Genomic DNA, 23,078 nt, shown 5'->3' with positions numbered 1-23,078 from the left:
AAAGCTGGGGAATTTGATGAGTTTTACCGGGGAAGTAAGGCAATATCAGGGAACTTTGTTAAAGCAATTCGATCATTACCAAACATTTAAAATATCATGGAGGAGTTCAACTTTTAGGTCATTGTGGTGTTTTGACTTGGTTAAGTTGAAGTCATTTAAAAGCTGTGAAATCTTACAATAATTATGGTGGGAACCCTGCAAACAGCATTTTCTCCCATACTCAAACTGCATGGTAGTTTTCTTTGTGTACGTGTGTTTGTGTGTGTGTGTGTGTGTGTGTGTGTGATAGTACTTGATTACTGGCCTCCCCTAACACCGATCTTCTCCGTCTTTCTCAAGTCAAAACAGAGCCTATGAACAACAGCGACACAGTCACTACGTCAGGCGACACAGCACTGGACACGTACGCAGGCTCAGGTAACACACACACATCTGCCCGCGAGAAATGTACTCATGTACTATTTCCTCCTAAAGAGGAAAAAAAAACAAATTCACATGTCTCTGTACTCGCCAGCTCTATATCAGTCTTTTTTCCTCAGACGAACACACAAGCACCATCATCCATTTCGGCTCAGCGGTAGGCCTGCTGAAAGCTTTAATCCCATGAAGTACTGCCTGTCCTTGGATCGCGTCATCAAAGGCTGGCAGAGGGATGAGAGAGAGCGAGAGACATTTTTACACTTTTTTTAGACTCACACACGACCTCGTGCTCCCTCGCGCTGCAAAACACATACGCACCGAGACAGAAAACCATGAAGCAACACACAGCGAGGGTTCAGAAGCAGCGGGGGGGGGGTCAGTATTGAGCTCTGACATCCCAATGACCACAAACACACATTGTGTTTTACTAAGAGGCCCGCTGCAAGGGTTTCATGGACTACAGTGCTCTCTAAGAGGGAAGAACTTGGCTCCTCTCCATTGAAAATGCTTCAAATGATGTTTACTTGAACAGCGTTTCAACTCAAACAAGCCCGAGGCCTCGAACCGTGCCGTTCAGGGGTGCTTTTGTTGAATGTGAAAGGAAACAGAAGATTTGAGTTGACACCATCCATAACCTTGTTGTTTTTGATCATTGTGCTGTTTTTAGTAATCACCAGCAGCGGTTACAGCCCTCGTTCAGCCCACCAGTATTCCCCTCCGCTCTACCCATCAAAGTAAGTCTGGCTTTGTACACAACAGAAGCTGCTTTCAAAGAATCCTTATCAGCATGCCGTCTCCTGTACTTTATCTTTACTGTCCTATTCTGCCGTCATCTGTCTTGCATCTACCTCACCTTTCATCCCTCTCCTCTCCCAGGCCCTATCCTCACATTCTCTCCACACCGGCCGCCCCACCCATGCCGACGTACGCCGGTCAACCCCAGTTCAGCAGCATGCAGCCGTCGACCGTCTACACTGCTTACGCCCAGACAGGACAGGCATACGGACTGTCCTCCTATGGTATCAATAAACACACATTTACAAAGACACACCGTGACACACAGTAGCTGCACGAACAAAACACATACAAGTTATAGAATAAATGGAACTACAGGTCTAGCGTATAAAGACAAACAAATTTGCACCGTGAATACAAACACTGTGTAATATTCTTGTTGTTCTTGTCACAGACCTCGGTGTGATGCTGCCGGGCATTAAGACAGAGGGCGGCCTGGCCCAGAGTCAGTCTCCTCTGCAGACAGGCCTCAGCTACAGCCCCGGCTTCACCACACCTCAGCCCGGACAGACTGCATACTCACCCTATCAGATGCCAGGTCAGTTGGAAACACGCACTGTCAAACGCTTGAGTTTTTAATGCCGCTCTTGTTACTCCCACTTCAATTTGCATTATTTTCCTGTTGAAAAATGAAGGAAATATCCTCAGTATTTTTATATTCTTGCTGGAAATGATCTTACCTTTCAATGCCATGACTTTGCACACACTTTAAGAGTGTTTTCCTATTTTGCTTGTCTGCGTTCCCGCTGTCTAATGCCACCCTCTTCTTTGTGTTCCAAGGTTCCAGTTTCACCCCTTCCTCCGGCCTCTACGCCACCAACAACTCAGTGTCCAACCCCGCCAACTACACTGCCACACAGCAGGTACCTCAGAGTCTATATACCGGTACTGCACGTGTGTCTGTGTGTGTGTGTGTGTGTGTGTGTGTCCTTCAGTTTAAACCTGCACTGCTGTTACCGTCCAGCTGAAAGTTAGCTGGACAAGTAACATTTTCCCAGGCACAATAAGAAAGCCCTTTTCCCAAAGGGAGTTCTTTCCAGAGCAGATCAACCATGCTACATGTTTGCTCTGAGTTTCCTCATTATGCTGGCTCAAATTCAAGACGAGGATTTCGTATGGTGCAGTTGCGATAGTATTTGAGACCAGAAGTGGTTTCACAGTCATGCTCCCAAACAATGCTTCCTCTTTCAAGAAATAAAATCGAATTACACTGTGAACTTGCAACAAACCTACGAGAGAAACAGACAATGAATCTTTGTGAAAGAGTGTTTTGTTCTGAATATTTCTCCATGTGATGAATTGTATTGTGGTAGTAAAATGCTTAAAGGGGATTTTAATGTTCCACTGTGATAGATGTGGCTGTTTAGAGGGAGAAAAGTCAAGGTTTGGCTTGTGTGGGTGGATTAAGGGGAATATAGTGTGCGTGTGTGTGTGTGTGTGTGTGTGTGTGTGTGTGTGTGTGTGTGTGTGTGTGTGTGTGTGTGTGTGAGAGAGAGAGAGAGAGAGACGGAAAGGCAGAGACTTATAGACAGCAAGTCTGTGTGTATACAGTATGTGATGTGTGAATGTGCATGCTTGCATGTACACTTTGCTGACTACACACAAACTGTGCATGTGTGTGTGCATTCATGTGGCGTGCTCCACTTAATAAAAAAAGGACTTGTGGAGATGGACGTAGTGACAGGTTTAGAGAGCTGACTCATAAAAGCGCCCATCTCCACTGGGACAGTAGAAAGCAGCAACACAAGGCTTTAGCTGTTTTGGACATATAAACTACAGAATCGAGGGAATAAAAGATTAGAGAAAGGAGAAGGGAACACTTGTAAAATCTCTCTTCAAGAGTCAGTTTGAACCTCTCCTTGTCTTTACACTCTTGTGTGCTCATAATTCATGTCATTCTCTGCAGGATTATCCCTCATATACGACGTTTGGCCAAAACCAGTATGCCCAGTATTATTCCGCCTCCACGTACGGGACTTATATGACCTCCAACAGCGTGGATGGCACAGGCTCCACGGCAGCCTACCAGCTGCAAGATCCCGCCCCTGCCATGACCGGACAGGCTGCTGAACTTCACCCAGGTTTGTATTTGAATGAAGAAGCAGATTATCAACACTCCACCCCAGTTCATGAATATGCAAAGAAATGCAAGGTTCCTCACCGCTCCGTCATGCTGGCTCCGTGATCGAGTAAACAGTAGAAAAATACCACAGTTTGGGTAACTTGAGTTCAAAACTCTCTTTCACCCATGATGAAGCACAGGAAGTAACTTCAGGCTGCAGCCATAGCTATTTGGCATCGCACTCGCTAATTGGAGGGTCGGCGCATGTTTACATTGGCCTCAGAGGATTTGATTCGAGTGAATTTATGTCAAATATTGCACTTTTATAGACGGGTCAGAGAGAGGGAAAAGAAGACAAAATAAGAAGGAGTAAGTAAACCCATGTGTACAGAAATATGGCTTGGTATTCTTTTTTTCACAATTTCCCTTTGGTTTATCTTTGCTGTAATTCAGGAAGCCTAATTAAAGGATTTCTCTTTTTTTCTCTCCTCTTGGAGTTACAGTTGGTATCTGTTTTGTTTTTTTTGTTGTTTTTTTTGTCGCTCACATAGTCTGTGTCTTTATCCCCCCCCCCCCTTCTCTCTTGGTCCCCTCCCTCTCCCCCTGATTGAGACATAACAATATGAGAGCCGAAGCTTAGAGTCTGGCTCTGGTTACCACACAGCAGTGGGAGCATATGGCATGAGGAGGAATGTGTGCTGCTCACATGTATATGCTCCTGCAGAATTTTGTATCTTTGCAAAAAAAGCCTCATATTACCTTTTCATTTATTGCACAGCTCCATCTTCCCCCTCCTCTGTTAAATCTTTAACATTGCATGTTATCATGAATCAGTCAGAGTACCATTGCTACTTTTCTTTAGGTCCATTGGTAGTTTTGAAGTTGATCTGCTGTGCCAATTACCCTGAATTGTGACTAGATGGCTTATTACTGTATAAAGTCTGAGTTATCGCTTTTCCTGAAGTAGAGACTCTAAGACACCTGTGGGATCAGCTCAAACCACATCATTACAAATGCTTTAATGCAGCGAAATACAGTTTGTGATTGCTTGTGCAGACATTTGATCGTTTGTAAATTCAAAATGTTTCAAATGTTTAGCCCTGCCTGTGTTTCCATACAGTCTCGGGGGACTTTGATACAGTGCAGAGCCCCTCCACGCCCATCAAAGAGCTGGATGACCGAGCCTGCCGGAGTGGGGGTTCCAAGTCCCGGGGCAGGGGCCGCAAGAACAACCCCTCCCCTCCCCCTGATAGTGACCTGGAGGTAAGGGGCCGAAAAACACCCACTGACTGAGCACTCACTGACTGAATATTACATTTAAATCTCAATGGATATGCGCTATCCCATTGATCTGCATCCTCTGGGCTGATAGAGACCAGGTCCACTCATGTCCCTGTCCAATTCATGCACATATGGGCTAAACGGATGGACATAACCGTCTTTCATCGTCTCACTTGTTTTGCTCTCCAGAGGGTGTTTGTGTGGGATCTGGACGAGACAATAATCGTCTTCCACTCTCTGCTCACGGGCTCCTACGCACAGAAATACGGCAAGGTAAGATGCTGCCTTCACTGGCTGTCTGTTATTACTGTGTTTTAATCTCTATAGGCATCCTGCACCAGGTCAATCTATCAACGCGGAATCAGCAATAAGCCTGAATATACCAGCAGTGAGTCAAATAGGTTATTTTTGTTGCCCTGGGCTTTGCCTCACAGGCCACATAGAAGCTATGCCATGCCCTGTGATTGGTGGAGGTTGTTGCGGCCACAGACAGCATTCCAGAAAGGCCTGAAAGAAATTATTAGTGCTGAAAAGAATTATCATTATTATTTTTTTTTAATGTTTTTAGTTTAGTTGCTAGTTTATTGAGTTAATTTTCTCCTAAAAGTAAATAATTGCCTAGAAAGATGAATATTGGTCAAAGATTAGTACAAGTAAATATGAAAATATAAGATACGCCCATGAACGTACATTCAAAAGGCCTAATTTTAACCTCTAAATTTAACTTTTATGCAGTTTTTTTATTAAATGGAACTCACAATGAGTATAACATTCCAATAAGCTTAATTTCCCTCAATATTTTATCACATCCACTACGTTAGGAATATTATAGTCAATTTGTGATGATGACCACGTACATACAAACTCTTTAAATGTACTATTTATTATGTTATAGGAATACATTAAAAGTAATGTATAACTGCTATTGCTTGCATTAGTTTAATCATAATTTAACATGCACATTTCTCACTTGGACAGACATTTCTTATTAAGTATGTATAATATTTTATCTTCATTTTGAACTTATTTGGTGGCCTCGCCCTCTCATCTAGCAGCTACACTGTTTATAGTTTCCTTCATTTTAATAGTTCTTGGCTCTGATCTGGGATCATCCTATGTGGCCAAGGCTACAGGTTTCTTTTATTGGGTGATGTCGTTTCCTGTGGGCACCTGCGTAGCCACCAGCCAGCCTGTACGGGCTTTGCGTCCTACTCTGCAGCCTGCAGAGTCCATTCTGATATTCTCGTTTGGTAGTCAAAGAAAAGCTGGCACAGCACACACACACACACACACACACACACACACACACACACACACCATTTGGAGGCAGACTCACATAGAGCCATCGGAGGCCCGGCGTTTTACAGATAGGGGGCTGTAGGCACTGGTGTACTTGTTATTGGCTCTGCAGTAGTGACGTTTGGCGATTGGTCATTAATGGGCATAACTTGGGTGCTTGTGCATCGATCTGTCTTTGTTCGGAGTTTTAAAACCTTCAGAATGAGGCCGTTTTTGAATTTTAGGACACTGTGTCTGCTCCTCAATCCTCAGCCTTCCTTTTGGGGACAAAATGCATTTTCATTTTAGGGTGAAGACTTAATGTACGGTTCGGGTAAGGCTTGCAAAGATATAATGAATGAAATGTTAAAGGCTCAAATAAGGTTTCATGTGACCTCTGATAACGTGCCATGTTTTGTATTAAAAATAATTTTAAGAGCATTTGTTCACCTCCTTTCCTGCTGCTCTCAAGAAATGTCGTGGCAGCTGTGTCTGTTCACACCTCGCCCAAAATAGTGTTTACACTGTTGACATAGCAACCACGAGACCTAAGCACCCTTCTCATGCGGGCTGTGAGGGTCTATCTGCTCTAAACGATAGTTCACTTTTTAATAAACACACATACATACACACACACAGAGTTATTATAACGATCACGAGGTGTTGAGTTTCCGGCGCTCAAATGATAACAGCAGAGGTGGAGAGTGGAATTGTTTCAAGCTACTTTTGCTGGGACAAAGTAGTAATCATCTGTGAATGATTGAACTTGTCTGGCAAACTATTTTTTTTTTTTTTAAAAGGCCACCTCTGCCTTTATGGAGCCCAAAGCAACAGCCCAATTCAACTGCTCAAAGGGAATAAACACATTTCCGCCGCGAGTGTTTCGACACCCACTGATGTCAGTGACTCTCTTTGGCTGGCAGCCAACACAATCATTACCTGAGAGGCACAAGAGCCTCTTGTCTCTGTGATTGACAGGGAAGCAGGAAAAGAAATGCAGTCAGAAATTGCTGCTTTCACGATTAGCAGCTCTCAAGTTCTGGAGAGCGCTATACACACTTTCTGAGCCCGTGTGCCTCGCTCACTTTCTTTATCTTTCCTGTTAGTTTCTTTCTATTCTGGTCGTCTGACGGCGTCAGCGATTCGTGCGGCAAGCTGTCGTCCCTTGCTGACCTATCACAGATGATGGTTTTTGCAGCTGAGCCCCCGGCTCACGCATACACGCACAAACCATTCACATACCACATACACTCTGTATCCCTTTGAGGGTGCCTACTCTCTGCAAGACACACACTCCCCCCCCCCCCCAAAAACACCCCACCAACACCAAGCATGAGGAATGTTGATGGGACAGAACAAGTGCAACCTGTCTGTCACCATCTGCTGTGATGAGTGGAGCGTACCAACTCTAAAAGCGAGCGTGTGGGGGGCCAGGGGTGTGAAGTAGGAGGCGTGTCAAAGCAGAAACCATTTTTTGGGACAAGAGGAAGTGACGTCTCTCAAATCGTTTTTCATAATGGTGATGTCATGATGGTCGTGATGATGTTATCTTCCTCTTCCATTAGGACCCTCCGATGGCGGTAACGCTGGGTCTGAGGATGGAAGAGATGATCTTCAACTTGGCGGACACACACTTATTCTTCAATGACCTGGAGGTGAGACACACGTCACACTGATACAAACAAAAACACACATTTAAAAAACTGTAAAGGGCATGCTGAATAAGATTTCCTTGCGCAGTATTCAAATTTTGCAGAGCACAACATTAAGCACTTAAATACTTCTACTAGTACTACTGTACTACCCTCTATTGGTGTAAAGTGGTGTAACATACCACTTACCGTCAGAGCTGCACCATGTTTATCTTCTAATTTTAGTGCATGCTGTTTTATTATAATTGTTTGTATGAAAAATGGATAAATCCATTTAATAGCTGTAAACATATTTCTATATTTCAGAGCTAATTTGTGACTTTATTTGTCTTAATACAGTTTATAGTTACTATGTTGGTATTTATATATTATATATTTTTTCATGCTTTATTTCTATGTATTAAATGCTCACAATGTGTGCAGTAAAGTGAAGTTATCGACCCATGCATCTGTTCTGGTACTTCTGCTGCTGTGACACTTGAATTCTCCCTGCATGGAATCAGCGGTCTTATTGTAACGTATTTGTGTGTTACTTGTGTGTGTGTGTGTGCACAGGAGTGTGATCAGGTACACATTGATGATGTGTCATCAGACGACAATGGCCAGGACTTAAGGTGAGGATATAACAATTCACATTGTTTAAATAATACGTTTGATGTGAAAATTGTTATTGAAGAAAGATAATAATTTCCAAATCACAGTATTTCTTTCTGTTGTTTGGCTGTTTTTATTGATAATATATCGATATGTAACTAAAATATCGTCATTTCTTATCTTTGCATTTTAAAGAGAAGTAATGAATTGCATTCGTATGAACACACACTGCCAGTTATGTTCATAGTGCTGAATAATGAAATAACCGTTTGATCTTTTTGTTCTACCAGAGGTGATTTTTCAAATAAAACATATCATTATTATTGACAGTACTTACAGTTTTGCAACTGATGGCTTCCATGCAGCTGCAACCAGCGCCAACCTGTGCCTGGCTACGGGTGTCCGCGGCGGGGTCGACTGGATGAGGAAACTGGCCTTCCGCTACCGACGAGTCAAAGAGATGTATAGCACGTACAAAAACAATGTGGGGGGTAAGCCAATCCGACAGGAGTTTGCTGGACACTGGGGATAGACCGGAGGGTGATAGAGAGAGGCAGGTTTTCTTCATTTGAACGCGTACATTCTCTACCAGATTAAAGATAGCAGATTAAAATTGTGTCTGAAAAGATTCATGGACCAAAAGACTTGTTTCATGATGTTGTCCATGTATTCTGGACAGAGGCCACAGTGTATAATAGTCTGAACAGCATAATACTGTTACATGTATGATACTTCAACTGAAACAGCATTAATGAAAATATTATTTTTAAATAAAACTGGAATTGGAAGAATTAAATAAATACATATTAGTGGACGTAACATACGGTATATGCATGCTGTCCATTTGTATTTAATTTAGATAAAGAATTCAGTCAATCTTTATGAAAACAGCAAACTACTGTATATAGTGATTTATATCTTTTTCACCAATTAAGCAAAACCTTCATCATTATAGTTTGTAAAGCCACAATGTGATATATCATGAAAGGCCCACATAACGACCATGTGGGTCTAACCCTAGTGGACTCTGCTCATTGTGTCTTTACCTTTTGCTGCTTTTAATGTTAATGTGTGTGTGTGTGTGTCTGTGTGTGTTTTAGGTCTGCTGGGTCCTGCTAAGAGAGACGCCTGGCTGCAGCTTAGAGCAGAGGTGGAGGCTCTGACCGACTCCTGGGTCACCCATGCACTCAAGTCTCTGTCCATCATCAGCTCCAGGTGCTACTTCGTTATATGTCTGTTCTTTCTTTCACAGACTGATATCACCCCCCTACTCCTCCCCTACACGTTAACTAATAAGATCAAGATTTAGAGCGTGGGAACTAAGTCACGGACATTAACTCGTGATCCATTAATCCCTCTATCGATCCGTTTCATCCGTCCTTTCACCCACGTTTACACAAGACGCTGTGCTCTCTTGTCTGTCCCGCAGGAGTAACTGTGTAAACGTAATGGTGACCACAACGCAGCTCATACCAGCGCTGGCTAAAGTTCTCTTATATAGTCTGGGATCTGCTTTCCCCGTCGAGAACATTTACAGTGCAACAAAAATAGGTAAGGCGCACATGTTCCATAAACTCTAAACAACAATCTCATATTGATGGAAAGGATGAATGACCGTAATTTAACATCAACTGACGATATATTCGACTTGTGCTATTTTAATGGTGCAAATGTCACATGTGTTTTGTTGGTTGTTCATTATTTCTGATGTTTCTCCATCTCCTCCATATGTTACTGATATCCTGTTTCTTGTATTGATATTTAACTTCTTGCTTCAGTTGGGCTCAGGTTCACTGAACGGCTGGTTGGGAATGTTTGAGTTGTGTTTTATTTTACACCCTGTGTGTGTAACTGAACCCAGTCCACATTAAATCAATAGATCATGCTGGTTACACTTTTGCCAAACACACACACACACACACACACACACACACACACACACACACACACACACACACACACACTCGACCTTGAGCAAGAGGCTATAGTAGTATACTATAGGAGCAGTAATTTTATATATGGAATTAATAAATAAAATGACTGTGATAATAATACATTCTTCTCTTAATCAGTGCTCCCTGTATAGTAATACAATTACAGTAACTTTATGATTCAGGGTTATGTGATATTTCTCAGTGTCATTTTATACAACTTTACAGTAATTACATGAATGCACTGTGAAACAGAACCCTTGACTGGCATAACTTGTAACATTGGGAATATAATTAAGCCACGTGAAATGAATTATTTTTGTATTTTTAAGGTCGAAACGCATCATTGAATTGTGAATTTCAATCCCAAAGTGACATTGCGTTTGTGATTAAAAACACGAAATAACTTATTATAACTCTATTGAGTGCAAGCTTACATAATTCACTGCTTCTAAATCAAGATGACCAGTGTTTTTTTCTTCTTAATTGCTTCATGACGTTTGGTGACCTCGCGTGATTCCAGCATAGCTCCACCCACTTTTTTACCTGAGCAGCAGTCTAATCAGCCAGGATGCTTGAATGCACCTGCGTGGGTGTGAAGGGTCTTTATGTTTAATCACACGCGTATTATTCAGTTGGTTACGCCAATGTACCGCAAACACTTAGGAAAGAAAGCCAAGTGCGTGTGTTGATGTTAGACCCAGTTTGTTCATGTGTGTGTGTGTGTGTGTGTGTGTGACAGCCTCCTCTCCTTCACCTCACCCTTGATGCACACAGCTTTGCATTTTCATGTGTTTTATTTCCATCTAAACAATAAAGAAAAAAACCTGTGAAAGCCATTTGTTTGTCTCCAGGCAAAGAGAGCTGTTTTGAGCGTATAGTCTCCCGCTTTGGCACTAACATTACATATGTTGTGATTGGCGATGGGAAGGATGAAGAGCATGCGGCCAGCCAGGTAAACAAACGACTTCTGAACTGTGACGCCTCTGACCTTGTGACCCTCCTTCCTCCCCCTTGTTTATTTGTTTTTTTTCGCAGGAAAAGAGAGTTGCTTTGAGCGCATAATGCAAAGGTTTGGCAGGAAAGTAGTGTATGTTGTAATTGGGGACGGTGTGGAAGAGGAGCAGGCGGCCAAAAAGGTAATGGACACGCAACCTCACCGTGACCCCGCCTTCTCCACAGTGTGAGCTCTGATTGGACGAAGCCTGCCTTTCTTTGCTGTAGAGGATTTGTGATGGTCGTTTACTTTTTTTCTGTTCTACTTGCTGGTTTTTTTATTTGTTTTTTTATGGAGTTACGGGAGACTTATGATTGCAACTGTCAGGGTGAAGATCTGAGATTGCAACCTTAGTCAAATATACCAAATTTATCAGCCACCTGCAGCTAAATTGTATCATATACTTCCTGACTCAACTTGATTTGTGTCACAATTGACAAAAAGAATGACTGCAAAAAATGTACACAGAGATTGAGCTTTGAACAATCTCATTCATTCAGCAATAATGCTGTTTTTTATCCAGTGGTGTGTGGAGTCTTATTTTTCATTCATACTGCAATATATGTGAGAGAGAAGTAGTTATATCACAACAAAACCGAAGTACGTAGTGATATACTAGGACATATTTCCTCAAGTGTGAATATAAAGCCCATCTCTTCTCCAGCTTTGGGTTTCATTCATTGTGCTGGGTGCTGGGATTGTTAAAGGAACAGTTTGACATTATGGGAAATTTGCCTATTTGCTTTCTTGCTGAGAAGAGGTATACTGTCCGTTGAACATAATGCTGCAACCAGTTAGCTAAGCATGAAGTCTGAATAAAGGGGGAAACAAGTAGCCTATTCAAAGCCAACAATCAGGTTTCCTGGGTCTTTATAGCCCACTAATTAACAGATTATACATTGTTTAATTCAAACAATCAGCAGTGTGAAAACAAGATTGTCATCCCTCATGAAACCAGTCATGTTTACCCTTTTGTAAAGATATAACAAGTGAGCTTTCAAGTCACATTGAAAAGTTTTGAGGTTTTATAACTTTGGATTGAGCACAGCTAGCTACTTTCTCATTCCCAGTTTCAATGCTAAGCTAACAGCTGCTGACCGTAGCCTTATTGAACTGCAGTTATTTAATGATTTAGTTCCTCTCATCTAAATTAACTCAGGACAAAAGCAGATGTCCATTTCCCAAAATGCTGAACTCTTTCCTTTAGGCCTTGGGATTGCATGGGTTTTTGTTTGCAGTGCTTTTGCAAAGCAAGCAGCTACAAGCTACTGTAGTGTAGCTTGCATGACTTCAGGTGGCGGTGTGCAGCTATGAAAAACGACAGCTGTTGGTTCTAATGATTTATGTTCACTCCACAGCACAACATGCCTTTCTGGAGGATATCCAGTCACTCTGACCTGCTGGCACTACACCAAGCACTGGAGTTTGAGTACCTGTAACTCTAATAGCAATACGGACTCATGCAATGTTACTGCAGACATGGTCAGCCCCCTTCTTTTGTACAACTATTTAAGAACACATACACTGCATCCATTTTTGTGATTTTTTTTTTTGTCTGACAAAACTCTGAACGGTCTTAAGACGCAACGGTGGTAAAGAAAAGAACAGTGGGGTTGCGAGATGACTAGTACCAAGCTCAGCCCCCCCGAGGTTGCAATGCTGGGAGCAGACCGCCGTGAACCCCCCCCCCCCCACCCCCCAATAGCTACCGTCCTTGCAGCTATAGCTGACTGAAAGCCTGTTCAGGCTTAAGACTTCCCTTGGCCTGGGAGAAGACACTTCCTGGGCACCTCCTTGATGTTTGGTTTGTTCTGGTGCACACCGACTAGTATCAGGCCTGTTGTCACCTCGGACGAACCATCTTCAAACACGGGCGTTTCTGTACAGCCAGTCTGTGTGCGGGAATAACAGCTGCTTTTTTTGGTAAGAGTTTTCTTCCTGGTGATATAATCATCACAACACAATGCAGTCTGCATCAGAAACTTGTGTAAATTATTTACAATAAACTTAAGGGACAGTGGTGTATGTTTTTTTTGTCATGGAAAGGAAATTCAATGTTTGGAGTCTTTGTTTTTTCCCTCTGAATTTTTGTAATTGTTTGGGCAGGGGGGGGGGGGGGGGGGGATTGAGGATGTGCGTCATGATGTGTTGTGCCTTAATGTGTTTGAATGTCTTTTCTTTATTCAGAAATGTCTGTATGTAGATATAAACGAGAACTTATCCAAATGACCCATGAATCTTGTCTTCCTAATCTTCAAACTGATCAAATTTCAGATTACAACCAAAAATAAATGAATGTAGTGCAGCACATTACTGAAAATGCCTCGTCTCCTGTAAAGCACACATTAATAAATAGGAAATACCCAGACTTATTTTCATAATCATGGTGTAAAAATCCCACAATTTGAGCTTACATCATCTCAGTGGCACTCGTTCTTGCTGATGTTATTGTTCACCACCATGATGAACTGTGCAGTGTTTACATTTTTAGTTTGATTGTAGCAGACTTACTGGTGGTCAATTAAATAGCCAAAGGGGGAAAAAAGAAAACACTTCACACAACTGCTACCATTTCCACTTTTTATTGACATTTTATTTCTTGCCTTTGAAGTATTCCTCAATCACATCCTTTGCTTGAGACTCCTTGCCATAGTCCTGTAGACACAGAAAGATACAGTTTGAGCTGAGCAGGGTAGAGACTCTGCTAAGCATCAAATCACAGCCCTGGTGATTTTACTGGCCAGTTAAGCTAAGTCACATCTGTGTCAGTGTATGTCAACCAAAATATCAGCAGAGACGTGCCAAAGGTGTGTTTGAGATCATCTAAAACAATGTTAAAAAGGGGGCCATGTGTATTCTTGTAAACGAAAGTGTTCACATTGAGTTACACTAAAAACACATTGTGAGGATCCTTGAGGTCTAAAGACGTAGTTCTAGTGCATTTCCTTCCGCATAAAACATGTGCAAAGCCAACTCAAGCATTTCAAATACAGCATTTACATTGCGGCATAAGTTGGCACTTTTAACGCTACTATTCAGTGGCCATTGGGTGCGCGAGACTGAAAACGGTGGACCCACTCGCTACTAGAAGTAAAAACCTCTACAGGAAACTGATTGAGAAACTGCCTCCTCAAAAGGGTGTCCACCGACGCAGAGTGACAGGTGTAATTTCAGATCTATAATGGTTTATCCAAAACATATGATACATGTTGGCAAACCAAATCTTACTTTCTAAAGGTACATGCCATTATAAGTTTTTATTAACACTCAAATATCCAGCCTAAAAAACATCTTTCAGGCTCTGCACTAAATGACACCAAGTTGACACATTCTATGTATCTGCTTGCTCCCACATTTTGAAGCCATTATAAACATGTTATGTGGAAATACTCTAGTTGTCTTGTGCATAATCTTACACATTTCCCCAAAATACAGAACTAATATTTGGAAACTAGAGATTAAAACAGAGGTATCTTGATTTGGACAAATACAGCTCCCACAGCAGTGTTTAAAAGAAGGATTACAGTGATAACCCATCACTCATGGTGCTCTGTCACATGTTCCTATTTGTAGCCATTGTTAGGGACCCCATACATCACAGGTAGACGACGGGGCTCGTACCCTGGCAGTCATCTAGCCAAACGTTATCAACAACAGCTGCATGGCACGAGGCACAGCACCTGCACTTGACTGGCAGATCTCGTTGAGTCTCAATTAATCTACTTAACAGCAATGTGTAGGGAGTTACGTCAATCCCATTGGGTTTTTGGCTTGAACGCAGACCTACTATAAAGTCCCAGAGCATCATTTACCTTGACCACGACACAGCTGCAGCCCACAATCTTGCGGGGTTTGCCCTCACGGTCGATCTTGCACAGACCGACCCACTCGCCGAGCTTCTTGTTATCGTCCACCTGAATAGAAGTGAAGACAGCATTTTTAAACTTGTCACACCTGACTATGTTCACTCAAGTGTAGTCACATTTGCTTTCACATAGTTTTTAAACAATAATTGTGCAGCAATGTGCAAAATGTGGGTAATCTTGGCTAAATCTGACAGAAATTGGGTAACAGTGGCATTCTTGACACATCATGCCAAGTTCCAACTCATGTCAGTGTCTGAAGTCTTGATTTATAACATTAATTCATGACCTTTTCATTTTTTTTTAATGAATTCATTTGGTGTAGAGGAGCAAGCTCAGTACCTTTATCAGGTTGATCTGATGCTCAGCACAGAGGGCTTCCACCAGCTTCACGTAAGTGGGCTCATCGCAGTTGCCTGCAAGGGCGCAGAGATGGGCTTGACGCCTGCAAAATCATCAAATAATTGCAGTAGGGGCATACACATCATTTGAGCATCTCAAAATCGGACAGTACATCTCAGACAAAAATTGGGCGACATTGGCAAGCTTCCATACGAGTTTAGTATAGGGAGCCAAGATATCATCAGAGATCCACCCACTGAGGACAAAACCAAACATTGATGACCTAAAATAATTTAACTTACTTGTCCAAAGCCTTGGCAGCCTCACGGATACCACGGGCGAGGCCATCGTGGATGAGTGCGGTCTTGAGCACTTCAGGGAGAGCAGTATTGACATCCATCACACCTCCAGCTGTGACGCTATCAAAAACAGATAGACAAGGGGGGAAAAAAAGTTTAAACTTCCCCAATATAGACATGGCAAATGAGTGGATTCCAGCAGAGCTTCCCGGCATTGTCAGAGAGCGGATCTCACTCATTGAAGAGTGAAGGGGTATCCGACAAAAGAAAGTTAAGTCATCATTCAAACGCCAGAGAGCTCACCTAAAATCCAGGTTTATGCCTCAGTACAGATGTAATGCTTATTTTCATTTTTTCCTTTATCGGATTTCATTAAATATTAAGTATGCTATTAGGTTTAAGTGCTTTGAGCTTTTTCGGCTACTTTTAAATTCAGGTTGCTGCTCAAAGTGGAAATGAGTCTAGTACAATTCATGTAGCATCTTAACGTCGCTACAACCAGACTTTGACACGTAGTGAAGTTACTTGACTTAGCAGAGCAAGCACATGGACGTTAAACCATCCCTACACTGTATGCTTGACTGCTGCAACCATAACGTGACACGCGGAGCTATGAAGTGGCCCCTTTCTCAGTTAACATGCAACTGTGCGAAGCTAGTCGGTTAGCTTTAGCTTGTGCAAATCAACAGGCTACACCTAACAGTTATCACCGTCAGCACCAAGTTACGTTTCCCAAAATACTTAAATACAGCATCACTAACACCGCCACTTCCATTTCCCACAGAAAGTCAGCGCCGTTTTGTTAGTTAGAAATCTGGCATTGTGGGCTAACGTTAGCAACAACATAAAAAGCGTCATGCTCACCCTTCCTCGGCCATTGTTGATTAATGATGGATGGTGTACTTAAAGTTCTGCAATAAAGAACGGAAATGAAAGGAGAGTTATTATCCATCACAAACAGCTCACTGTGTCAAATGTATATATTGAGATGTTTGATTCATCTTCCAGATTGTGCCGGCAGTCGAAGAAACGTACCCTGTCCTCCTCACGGGTAGCGGTTAAAGAGGACGTCATATCCGTGCGACATTGCTTTAAGCTCACCGGGCCCCCGTCTGTGCAATGGCGTCCAATGTGCTGCCTGTTGTAGTTTCAATGCTCAGGTGAAAACAAATAGATAAAACATTGATAAATAACTAAATTAATGAATACATGGAAAGTATGCAGTATAAGAGTAAAATAACTATAATTTGTAAAACAAAACTCAAAATCATGTAATGTTTTTATTCTTGTTTTCTTTTACAACTGAAAAAAGTAGTTTACTGTCCAATATTCCAGAGTCCCTGAATAGAGGGCCTTTCTCAATATGCGTACTTCTCTGTACTTTGAAACGTCATCAGTCTCAGCCCAAGTACTGTTCCAATTCAAATTCACATCAAGCCAAGCACGGACCAAATGCCCGGATGTGGCTCGCTCCGCCCATTTTACCGGTATAGGATAATCCGTTTAATATTTAAATAGTTATATTGCTACTGTATCAAACCTCTGTACCTGCGAGCTTATTAGGCCTAGATAGGTTATATTAATATTACAACAGCCATGCAATACATGTTAACATCAGCAATATTTTAATGTAAAAGTATTTTCCATGTAATCTGTTTATGAGGTGTTTCCTTCATCCAATATGAAAGATAGACTAAATATGAGAAACACCTCCCAGTATAACCAGTACAGTTCAACAGCAGCAGAAACTACAGCTGACATTAAACTAAACCAACTCCATAAAACATTAACGTAAATCGAAACTTTATACAATATTAAACTACATTCGTTTTTCTTTGGGTGTAGGAAGTAAACTGCCATGTCTACCTAAAAGTGGGAGGACAGGTTACGAAGAAGAACAATGGGTAGACTGGTTTTAAAAAAGGGTAATGTTAAGACAGACTTACAAAGCAAGAGAGACATGCTAATAAGGCACGTCTCCTCTCCATCCTCCGCCGCATCTTGGCTCGTCTTTCACGGATTCGCCTCCCGAGTTCAGCCGCCTCCTCTTCGGCTTCTTGATAAAGATGACCGGCCGTGACCGTGACCGCAACCGCAATCTTCCCGGTCCGATCCATTATAATATATAATATATATATAATATAATGTATAATATATAGTATATAATAACTGTTTTATATCAAATATCGACTTTTTGCGCTCTTCTTTTTTAATTCACGTATATGTTACAACAACCCACAACCCTTTTCCCGCCACCGGCTCTTTAAATATGCATGCGTGAAGAAAGACCGGCCAACGTGGTGACGTCACCAAGTAAGCTGCTGTTCCAATTCTCCGTACTTTTGGAGTATGGACTTGGAGTCTGGACTTGGATTACAGACTCCAAAAGTTCACAAGTCCGTACTTGTGGACTTGGGTATTGAGAAAGGCCCAGAGTTACTGGTATTAACTTTTCACTCCATTAATGTACATTTTAAGCTATTTTTTATTGTCGCTTTTATAGTCGCTAAGTTGGCAACACTGCACAGAGGCTCTCAAATTCAACACACACAAAGCAAATAAAACGAGCACAAGCACCGGTATAATAGGTTTATGCAGCTTACATTCTCTGTTTACTCTGCATACCGTTGAGTTTCGCATTTTGTTAGTTCACACATAAAAGTACTTTGTGGTTACTTCTGTCACTATTAGAGGTAACTGGTCAGACCTGTGACCTTTAAGTGTGGTTGTGTGTAACTTTGGTGACACTATGGTCTGCTGAGGCAGCAGCATCTCGACAGCCGACAGGAAGAGACTCAATAAACTTGTCAAGAAGGCCAGCAGTGTGCTGGGGTGTCCACTGGAAATGGTGGAAGTGGTGGGAGACAGGAGAATGATGGATAAGCTATCATCCCTGATGGACAACACCTCTCATCCCATGCGGGACGCCCTGGCAGCTCTGTGCAGCTCCTTAAGCCACCAGCTGATTCACCCCCGGTGTGTGAAGGAGAGGTACCGCAGGTCCTTCCTTCCTGCCGCTGTCAGGCTGCACAACCAGCTGTGCTCCCAGTAGACCACACAACACAAAACAATCTGTGCAATATAAATACACCATGCAATAAAAAAATATTCTGTCTGTATATGTAATATTTTTAGTTATATTTGAGTTATTGTGGATTTTTTTACTTAATATTATTTACTGTTTATTACTTATTTATAATTGTTGTATATGTCTCTTGTTTGCACTGTACTATATGCTGCTGTAATCCTGTAAATTCTACGAATAAAGGATTGTCTTATTTTATCTTATCTTATATGTTGCTGTGCTGATGCTCTGATCTGATTCCTTAATAAAAAACCCAGCTGAACTGAACACTTTGAATTGTTGAGGTCTTCTAAGGGAAAACCCCTGTGCTGGCCACAACATTAATCCTTACCATTATGTGTACATTATTGTGTTTCCATAAAGCCAGATTATTAATTCCCTAAATTTGGGTATTATCCATCAAATATAAATGAGGCATCTATCATAATAAAATGAAAGGAAACAGAAATGTTGATAGAGTGTATATTTATTCTTGTCTCATAGCAGGTCCCTATTCCTTTTAGATCTTGAGAAAACTCTCTAATGCGTTGTCCTCGATTGCATCTTCAAATGCTTTGTAGTCCTAAAAGAAAGAAAGAAAGAAAGAAAGAAAGGGTGTTGGAGGTCAGAGATTTGTGGGTGAGGGTGGATAGAGAGACAGAGAGAGTTATCATACACATTTTTCAAACTAATCTTAATATATGTATTAATCATCATATACTGTAGAGAGTGTATGCTGTACATGTTATATAATCCTCTAACTAAACGTAACTAAAAATGTATCACATTATAATCGTAACTGTATAGTACTTTGTACCTCCTAAAGGCAGGGTTGGTAATCTTCTTTAAAAAAGTTTTTATGTTTTTGATGAAATTCTAATTACATCCAGACAGCAATCAATGAATCAAATGCTCTGAAAAAGAAAAGAAATCTGGTGTCTGTGGCTGTCGCCGGGCTGTAATAAGCCTGCCTGCTTTCGCTTATTCTGCCCGTAAACTTTTGCTTGTCACCAGAGTTTTTCTCAAGCTGTGAGTACGAACAAAAGCAATATTGCTTAGGTTCATTATGATCTGTTTACGTTCATAATGATTATGATCGGTGAATGGCTCTGAAAGAAGGCCTGAAGGGACGGGCTGCCAGTGTTGCCGACTTGGCGACCTTCTTACTATATTTAGCAACTTGTGGAGCTGGTGCTGCTACCTGTTTTCACCGTAAAAGAGTTGGCGACACTGGGCTGGGTTTTTCGGTTGGATGATTTTTTTTAATTGACCATACTCTTGGTAAGATTACCAACCGTTTTTTGCAACCTGTTTTGCAACTCCCAAAGCCAGAGCAGCTTTTCTGTCACAACAAAAGCTGACTGATGAAATGACTCAGAACCCTCCAGGAGCAACCTGGAATGTCGGTGTGTGTCTTTAGGGAGTTAGGGTGTGTGCCAACATACGTGTGTGTTAATAGCGTGTGTGTACGTGTACATAAACTACACTGTAAATATTTATTTAATTGCTGTGTCTACTCCCTAGACTACCAAAGTATTTTTTACTCTTTCCAAATGCAGCAAGTGCGTAAATGATTAACATTTTATTAACATTCTATTACTTTTGAGAAAGTGTTTTTGTCAATATGCCGTATTATACATTTGCAGGTTATTGGGTGAGACTTACCCCACAGTAGTTGTTTCCATTGAATATCTGAGGGGGTAGTGCAGTCTGGTCCCCTACCAACGCCCTCATTGAATCCTTGACTGTACTATCCTGAGCAATGTCCACAGCATCGTAGTTGATCTTCTTGCTGCTCAGGACGTCGAAGATGTGTTGCTGCTGTTTCTTCACCTGGAAAGGACTTTCATCAGTTACATACATGGTCAACATTGAGCAGTTTGTCTACAGAAACAAACTTTACATGTGAAGTATGATATACTGAATTCAACATGCCTCATGCCTTTTGTCAAATGTTACTAATAAGCCAATGTATTATAATAAAACAAGTAAAAGAATGAAGCAAGTAAGATTGCACACTGTACCGTTCTGAAACTGCTCACGCTGGAGTAATACACTTTGATCGACATATCTGCTATTTTACCAAGAACAACAAAGAAAATGCAGGAAGACAGACTGTTCTAGTGTCCTGAATGCAAGTATGTGGAGCTGGTTTGATGCAACAGCAGACAAGGTGAGCAGGTTTGGACACGACTCACCTGCCTGCATGGACACACCCACTTGTGTGACATGCTATTTCAGTTGTAGAGCCTGGCTGTGCTAATTGTGAAGGCAAAAACACAGGCGCACTACCGCCAGTGGTGGAAGTAACGAATTACATGTACTCAATTACTGTACATAGGCAAGGCAAGGCATGGCAAGTTTATTTGTATAGCACATTTCAACAACAAGGTAATTCAAAGTGCTTCACATAAAACCATTAAAAGCATCAAAACATAAGGCAAAAGAAAAGGAGATTTAAAAACAATTAAGAACATTCATTAAAACATTAAAAAACAGTGTAAGAAATAAAATGCAGTAGTAAAATGCAGAAATGCAGGAAATTGATCAATATATTAATTGAATGTGGTTCAATTAAAGGCAGCAGCAAACAGAAAAGTCTTCAATCTTGATTTAAATGAGCTGAGGGTCTCAGCAGACCTGCAGCTTTCTGGGACTTTGTTCCAGATATGTGGACCAGAAAAACTGAACTCTGCTTCTCCATGTTTAGTTCTGACTCTGGGAACAGAAAGTAGACCGGTCCCAGACGACCTGAGGGGTCGGGATGGTTCATAAACCATTCAGTGCTCTGTAAACCAACAGCAGGATTTTAAAGTCAATTATTTGTTGGACAGGAAGCCAGTGCAAATACATTAGAACTGTGGTGATGTGATCCACCCTCCTGGTCTTAGTGAGGACTCGAGCTGCAGCGTTCTGAATCAGCTGCAGCTTTCTGACGGACTTTTTACAGAGACCTGTAAACACACCGTTACAGTAGTCCAGTCTGCTGAAGATAAATGCATGGACAAGTTTTTCCAAATCCTGTTGAGACATAAGTCCTCTAATCCTTGATATATTCTTCAGGTGATAGTAGGCTGATTTTGTAATTGTCTTGATATGGCTGTTTAGGTTGAGGTCTGAATCCATAACTACACCGAGATTTCTGGCTTGGTTTGTGGGTTTTAACATCAGTGATTGAAGCTGAGCGGTGATTTTCAATTGTTTGTCCTTGGTACCAAAAACAATTACTTCTGTTTTATCTTTGTTTAATTGAAGAAAATTCTGGCACATCCAGTTGTTGATTTGTTCAATGCAGTTACCCAGCCCTTGTATGGGATTATAGTCTCCTGGTGACAGTTATGTAGATTTGTGTGTCGTCTGCATAATTATGATAACACACTTTGTTTTCCATAATCTGAGCTAGTGGAAGCATGTTGATGTTGAACAGAAGAGGCCCCATATTGAACCTTGGGGAACACCACATGTCATTTTAGTCAGCGCTGATGTGTAATCAGCTACAGACAAAGTATTCTTGGTCCTTCAAGTAGGATTCAAACCAGTTAAGTGCTGTGCCAGAGAGTCCCACCCAGATTTTTAGTCTTTCTAGGAGTATGGCATGGTCGACCGTGTCGAATGCAGCACTGAGATCCAGTGACACTAAGACTGAACTTCTGCCATTGTCAACCTTTTAAGCCCTAGCCCTATTTTTAGGCCTCTGCTCGAAAATTGCATACCCAGACTCAAAAGAGTGCATCTTTGCAAGCACAAGGTATATTTAAATAATTTGTGTGTTGTAATAATCATAACACTTGTGAGATTTGTTCAGATGTGTAAATATCAGTGTATAAGTTACTGGTTAAGAATAAATGAACATGGCACACAGCTCAAATTGAAAAGTTTCAGGTTCGCCTGAAAAAAAAGCCACTTTATTGTTATTATTTCATTGACAGGATGCAGCCCCCAGCTTAAAAACATCTCCCAAATCATAGCACATATGTGAACAGTCTCTCTGAAAAGTTTTACTTTGATAAAGTGAAGCAGAACAAAATGAGAGAAATTTAGTACAGAAAGTTTAGGCGAGATTTCCAAAATGTGCATTTGGGCACCATGTGTGCCATTTGAATTTCCTCATGTACTAAAATACATATTTCACTTATAAATTACTAATTGTGTTAAATACATCCAAAGGTGAAGGGGAGGTGATGCGGCTGGCTGAGGCTGTGGACGTCGTTGACCTCTCTTTTGTCCTCGTCGTCGTGCTGGCTGTGAGGAAATTGAAGTGCCTGGCACACTGGCATGGGGGGCTGGTATTCCTAATCACTGTAAACCAGAATATGGAAGAAAAATAAATATGTGCATTCAGTAGTTTGGTTCTGAAATTGTAATACATGTAAGCATTCACACACACACACAACAAAAAGCACATGTTATGAGCAAAAACACACGTGGATGCTGGAGCACAGACACACTCCAACAGTACACTCTCACACACACAAAAAAAGCACATGTTATGAGCAAAAC

The 23,078-nt window shown here is 41.5% G+C and overlaps 3 protein-coding genes across 7 annotated transcripts in view; 1 reads left to right on the top strand and 2 right to left on the bottom strand.

Annotated features, from left to right (window-relative positions):
• The window catches only part of eya4 (EYA transcriptional coactivator and phosphatase 4), a 39,072-nt gene extending 25,872 nt beyond the window's left edge, over positions 1 to 13,200 (top strand). For 2 of the 5 annotated variants that reach the window (XM_079291236.1, XM_079291238.1), the window contains 15 exons: positions 340 to 417; positions 1,088 to 1,154; positions 1,297 to 1,439; positions 1,610 to 1,753; positions 1,996 to 2,078; positions 3,122 to 3,296; positions 4,398 to 4,540; positions 4,748 to 4,831; positions 7,402 to 7,491; positions 8,044 to 8,102; positions 8,413 to 8,573; positions 9,183 to 9,297; positions 9,512 to 9,633; positions 11,052 to 11,152; positions 12,369 to 13,198. In XM_079291236.1, the coding sequence (XP_079147362.1) occupies positions 340 to 417; positions 1,088 to 1,154; positions 1,297 to 1,439; positions 1,610 to 1,753; positions 1,996 to 2,078; positions 3,122 to 3,296; positions 4,398 to 4,540; positions 4,748 to 4,831; positions 7,402 to 7,491; positions 8,044 to 8,102; positions 8,413 to 8,573; positions 9,183 to 9,297; positions 9,512 to 9,633; positions 11,052 to 11,152; positions 12,369 to 12,449 (1,646 nt within the window). In that variant the 3' untranslated portion in view covers positions 12,450 to 13,198. Of the gene's footprint in view, positions 1 to 339; positions 418 to 1,087; positions 1,155 to 1,296; positions 1,440 to 1,609; positions 1,754 to 1,995; positions 2,079 to 3,121; positions 3,297 to 4,397; positions 4,541 to 4,747; positions 4,832 to 7,401; positions 7,492 to 8,043; positions 8,103 to 8,412; positions 8,574 to 9,182; positions 9,298 to 9,511; positions 9,634 to 10,867; positions 10,969 to 11,051; positions 11,153 to 12,368 lie in introns of all 5 variants that reach the window. The other 3 variants (XM_079291237.1, XM_079291240.1, XM_079291239.1) reach the window with 3 other exon arrangements.
• A 376-nt stretch (positions 13,201 to 13,576) lies between these two features.
• rps12 (ribosomal protein S12) lies at positions 13,577 to 16,621 on the bottom strand. Its single transcript, XM_079291026.1, has 6 exons — positions 16,550 to 16,621; positions 16,379 to 16,425; positions 15,518 to 15,634; positions 15,216 to 15,318; positions 14,823 to 14,924; positions 13,577 to 13,665 (listed from the first exon to the last, which is right to left on the bottom strand). Exons 2-6 carry the CDS (start codon positions 16,390 to 16,392, stop codon positions 13,603 to 13,605), a joined length of 399 nt encoding a protein of 132 aa, XP_079147152.1. The 5' UTR covers positions 16,393 to 16,425; positions 16,550 to 16,621; the 3' UTR covers positions 13,577 to 13,602.
• A 2,426-nt stretch (positions 16,622 to 19,047) lies between these two features.
• Positions 19,048 to 20,741, bottom strand: LOC306793145 (SH3 domain-binding glutamic acid-rich-like protein 3). The gene is made up of 3 exons (XM_079290619.1): positions 20,603 to 20,741; positions 20,244 to 20,411; positions 19,048 to 19,161 (listed from the first exon to the last, which is right to left on the bottom strand). The coding sequence occupies exons 1-3, from the start codon at positions 20,645 to 20,647 to the stop codon at positions 19,099 to 19,101; spliced, it is 276 nt and encodes a 91-aa protein (XP_079146745.1). The 5' UTR covers positions 20,648 to 20,741; the 3' UTR covers positions 19,048 to 19,098.
• Between the last annotated feature and the right edge of the window lie 2,337 nt (positions 20,742 to 23,078).

Source organism: Melanostigma gelatinosum (assembly GCF_949748355.1).
Source record: "Melanostigma gelatinosum genome assembly, chromosome: 19".
NCBI classification, from domain to species: Eukaryota; Metazoa; Chordata; class Actinopteri; order Perciformes; family Zoarcidae; genus Melanostigma; species Melanostigma gelatinosum.
Note: the sequence above shows the minus strand (reverse complement) of the source record. Positions and strands in the feature narration are given on the sequence as shown.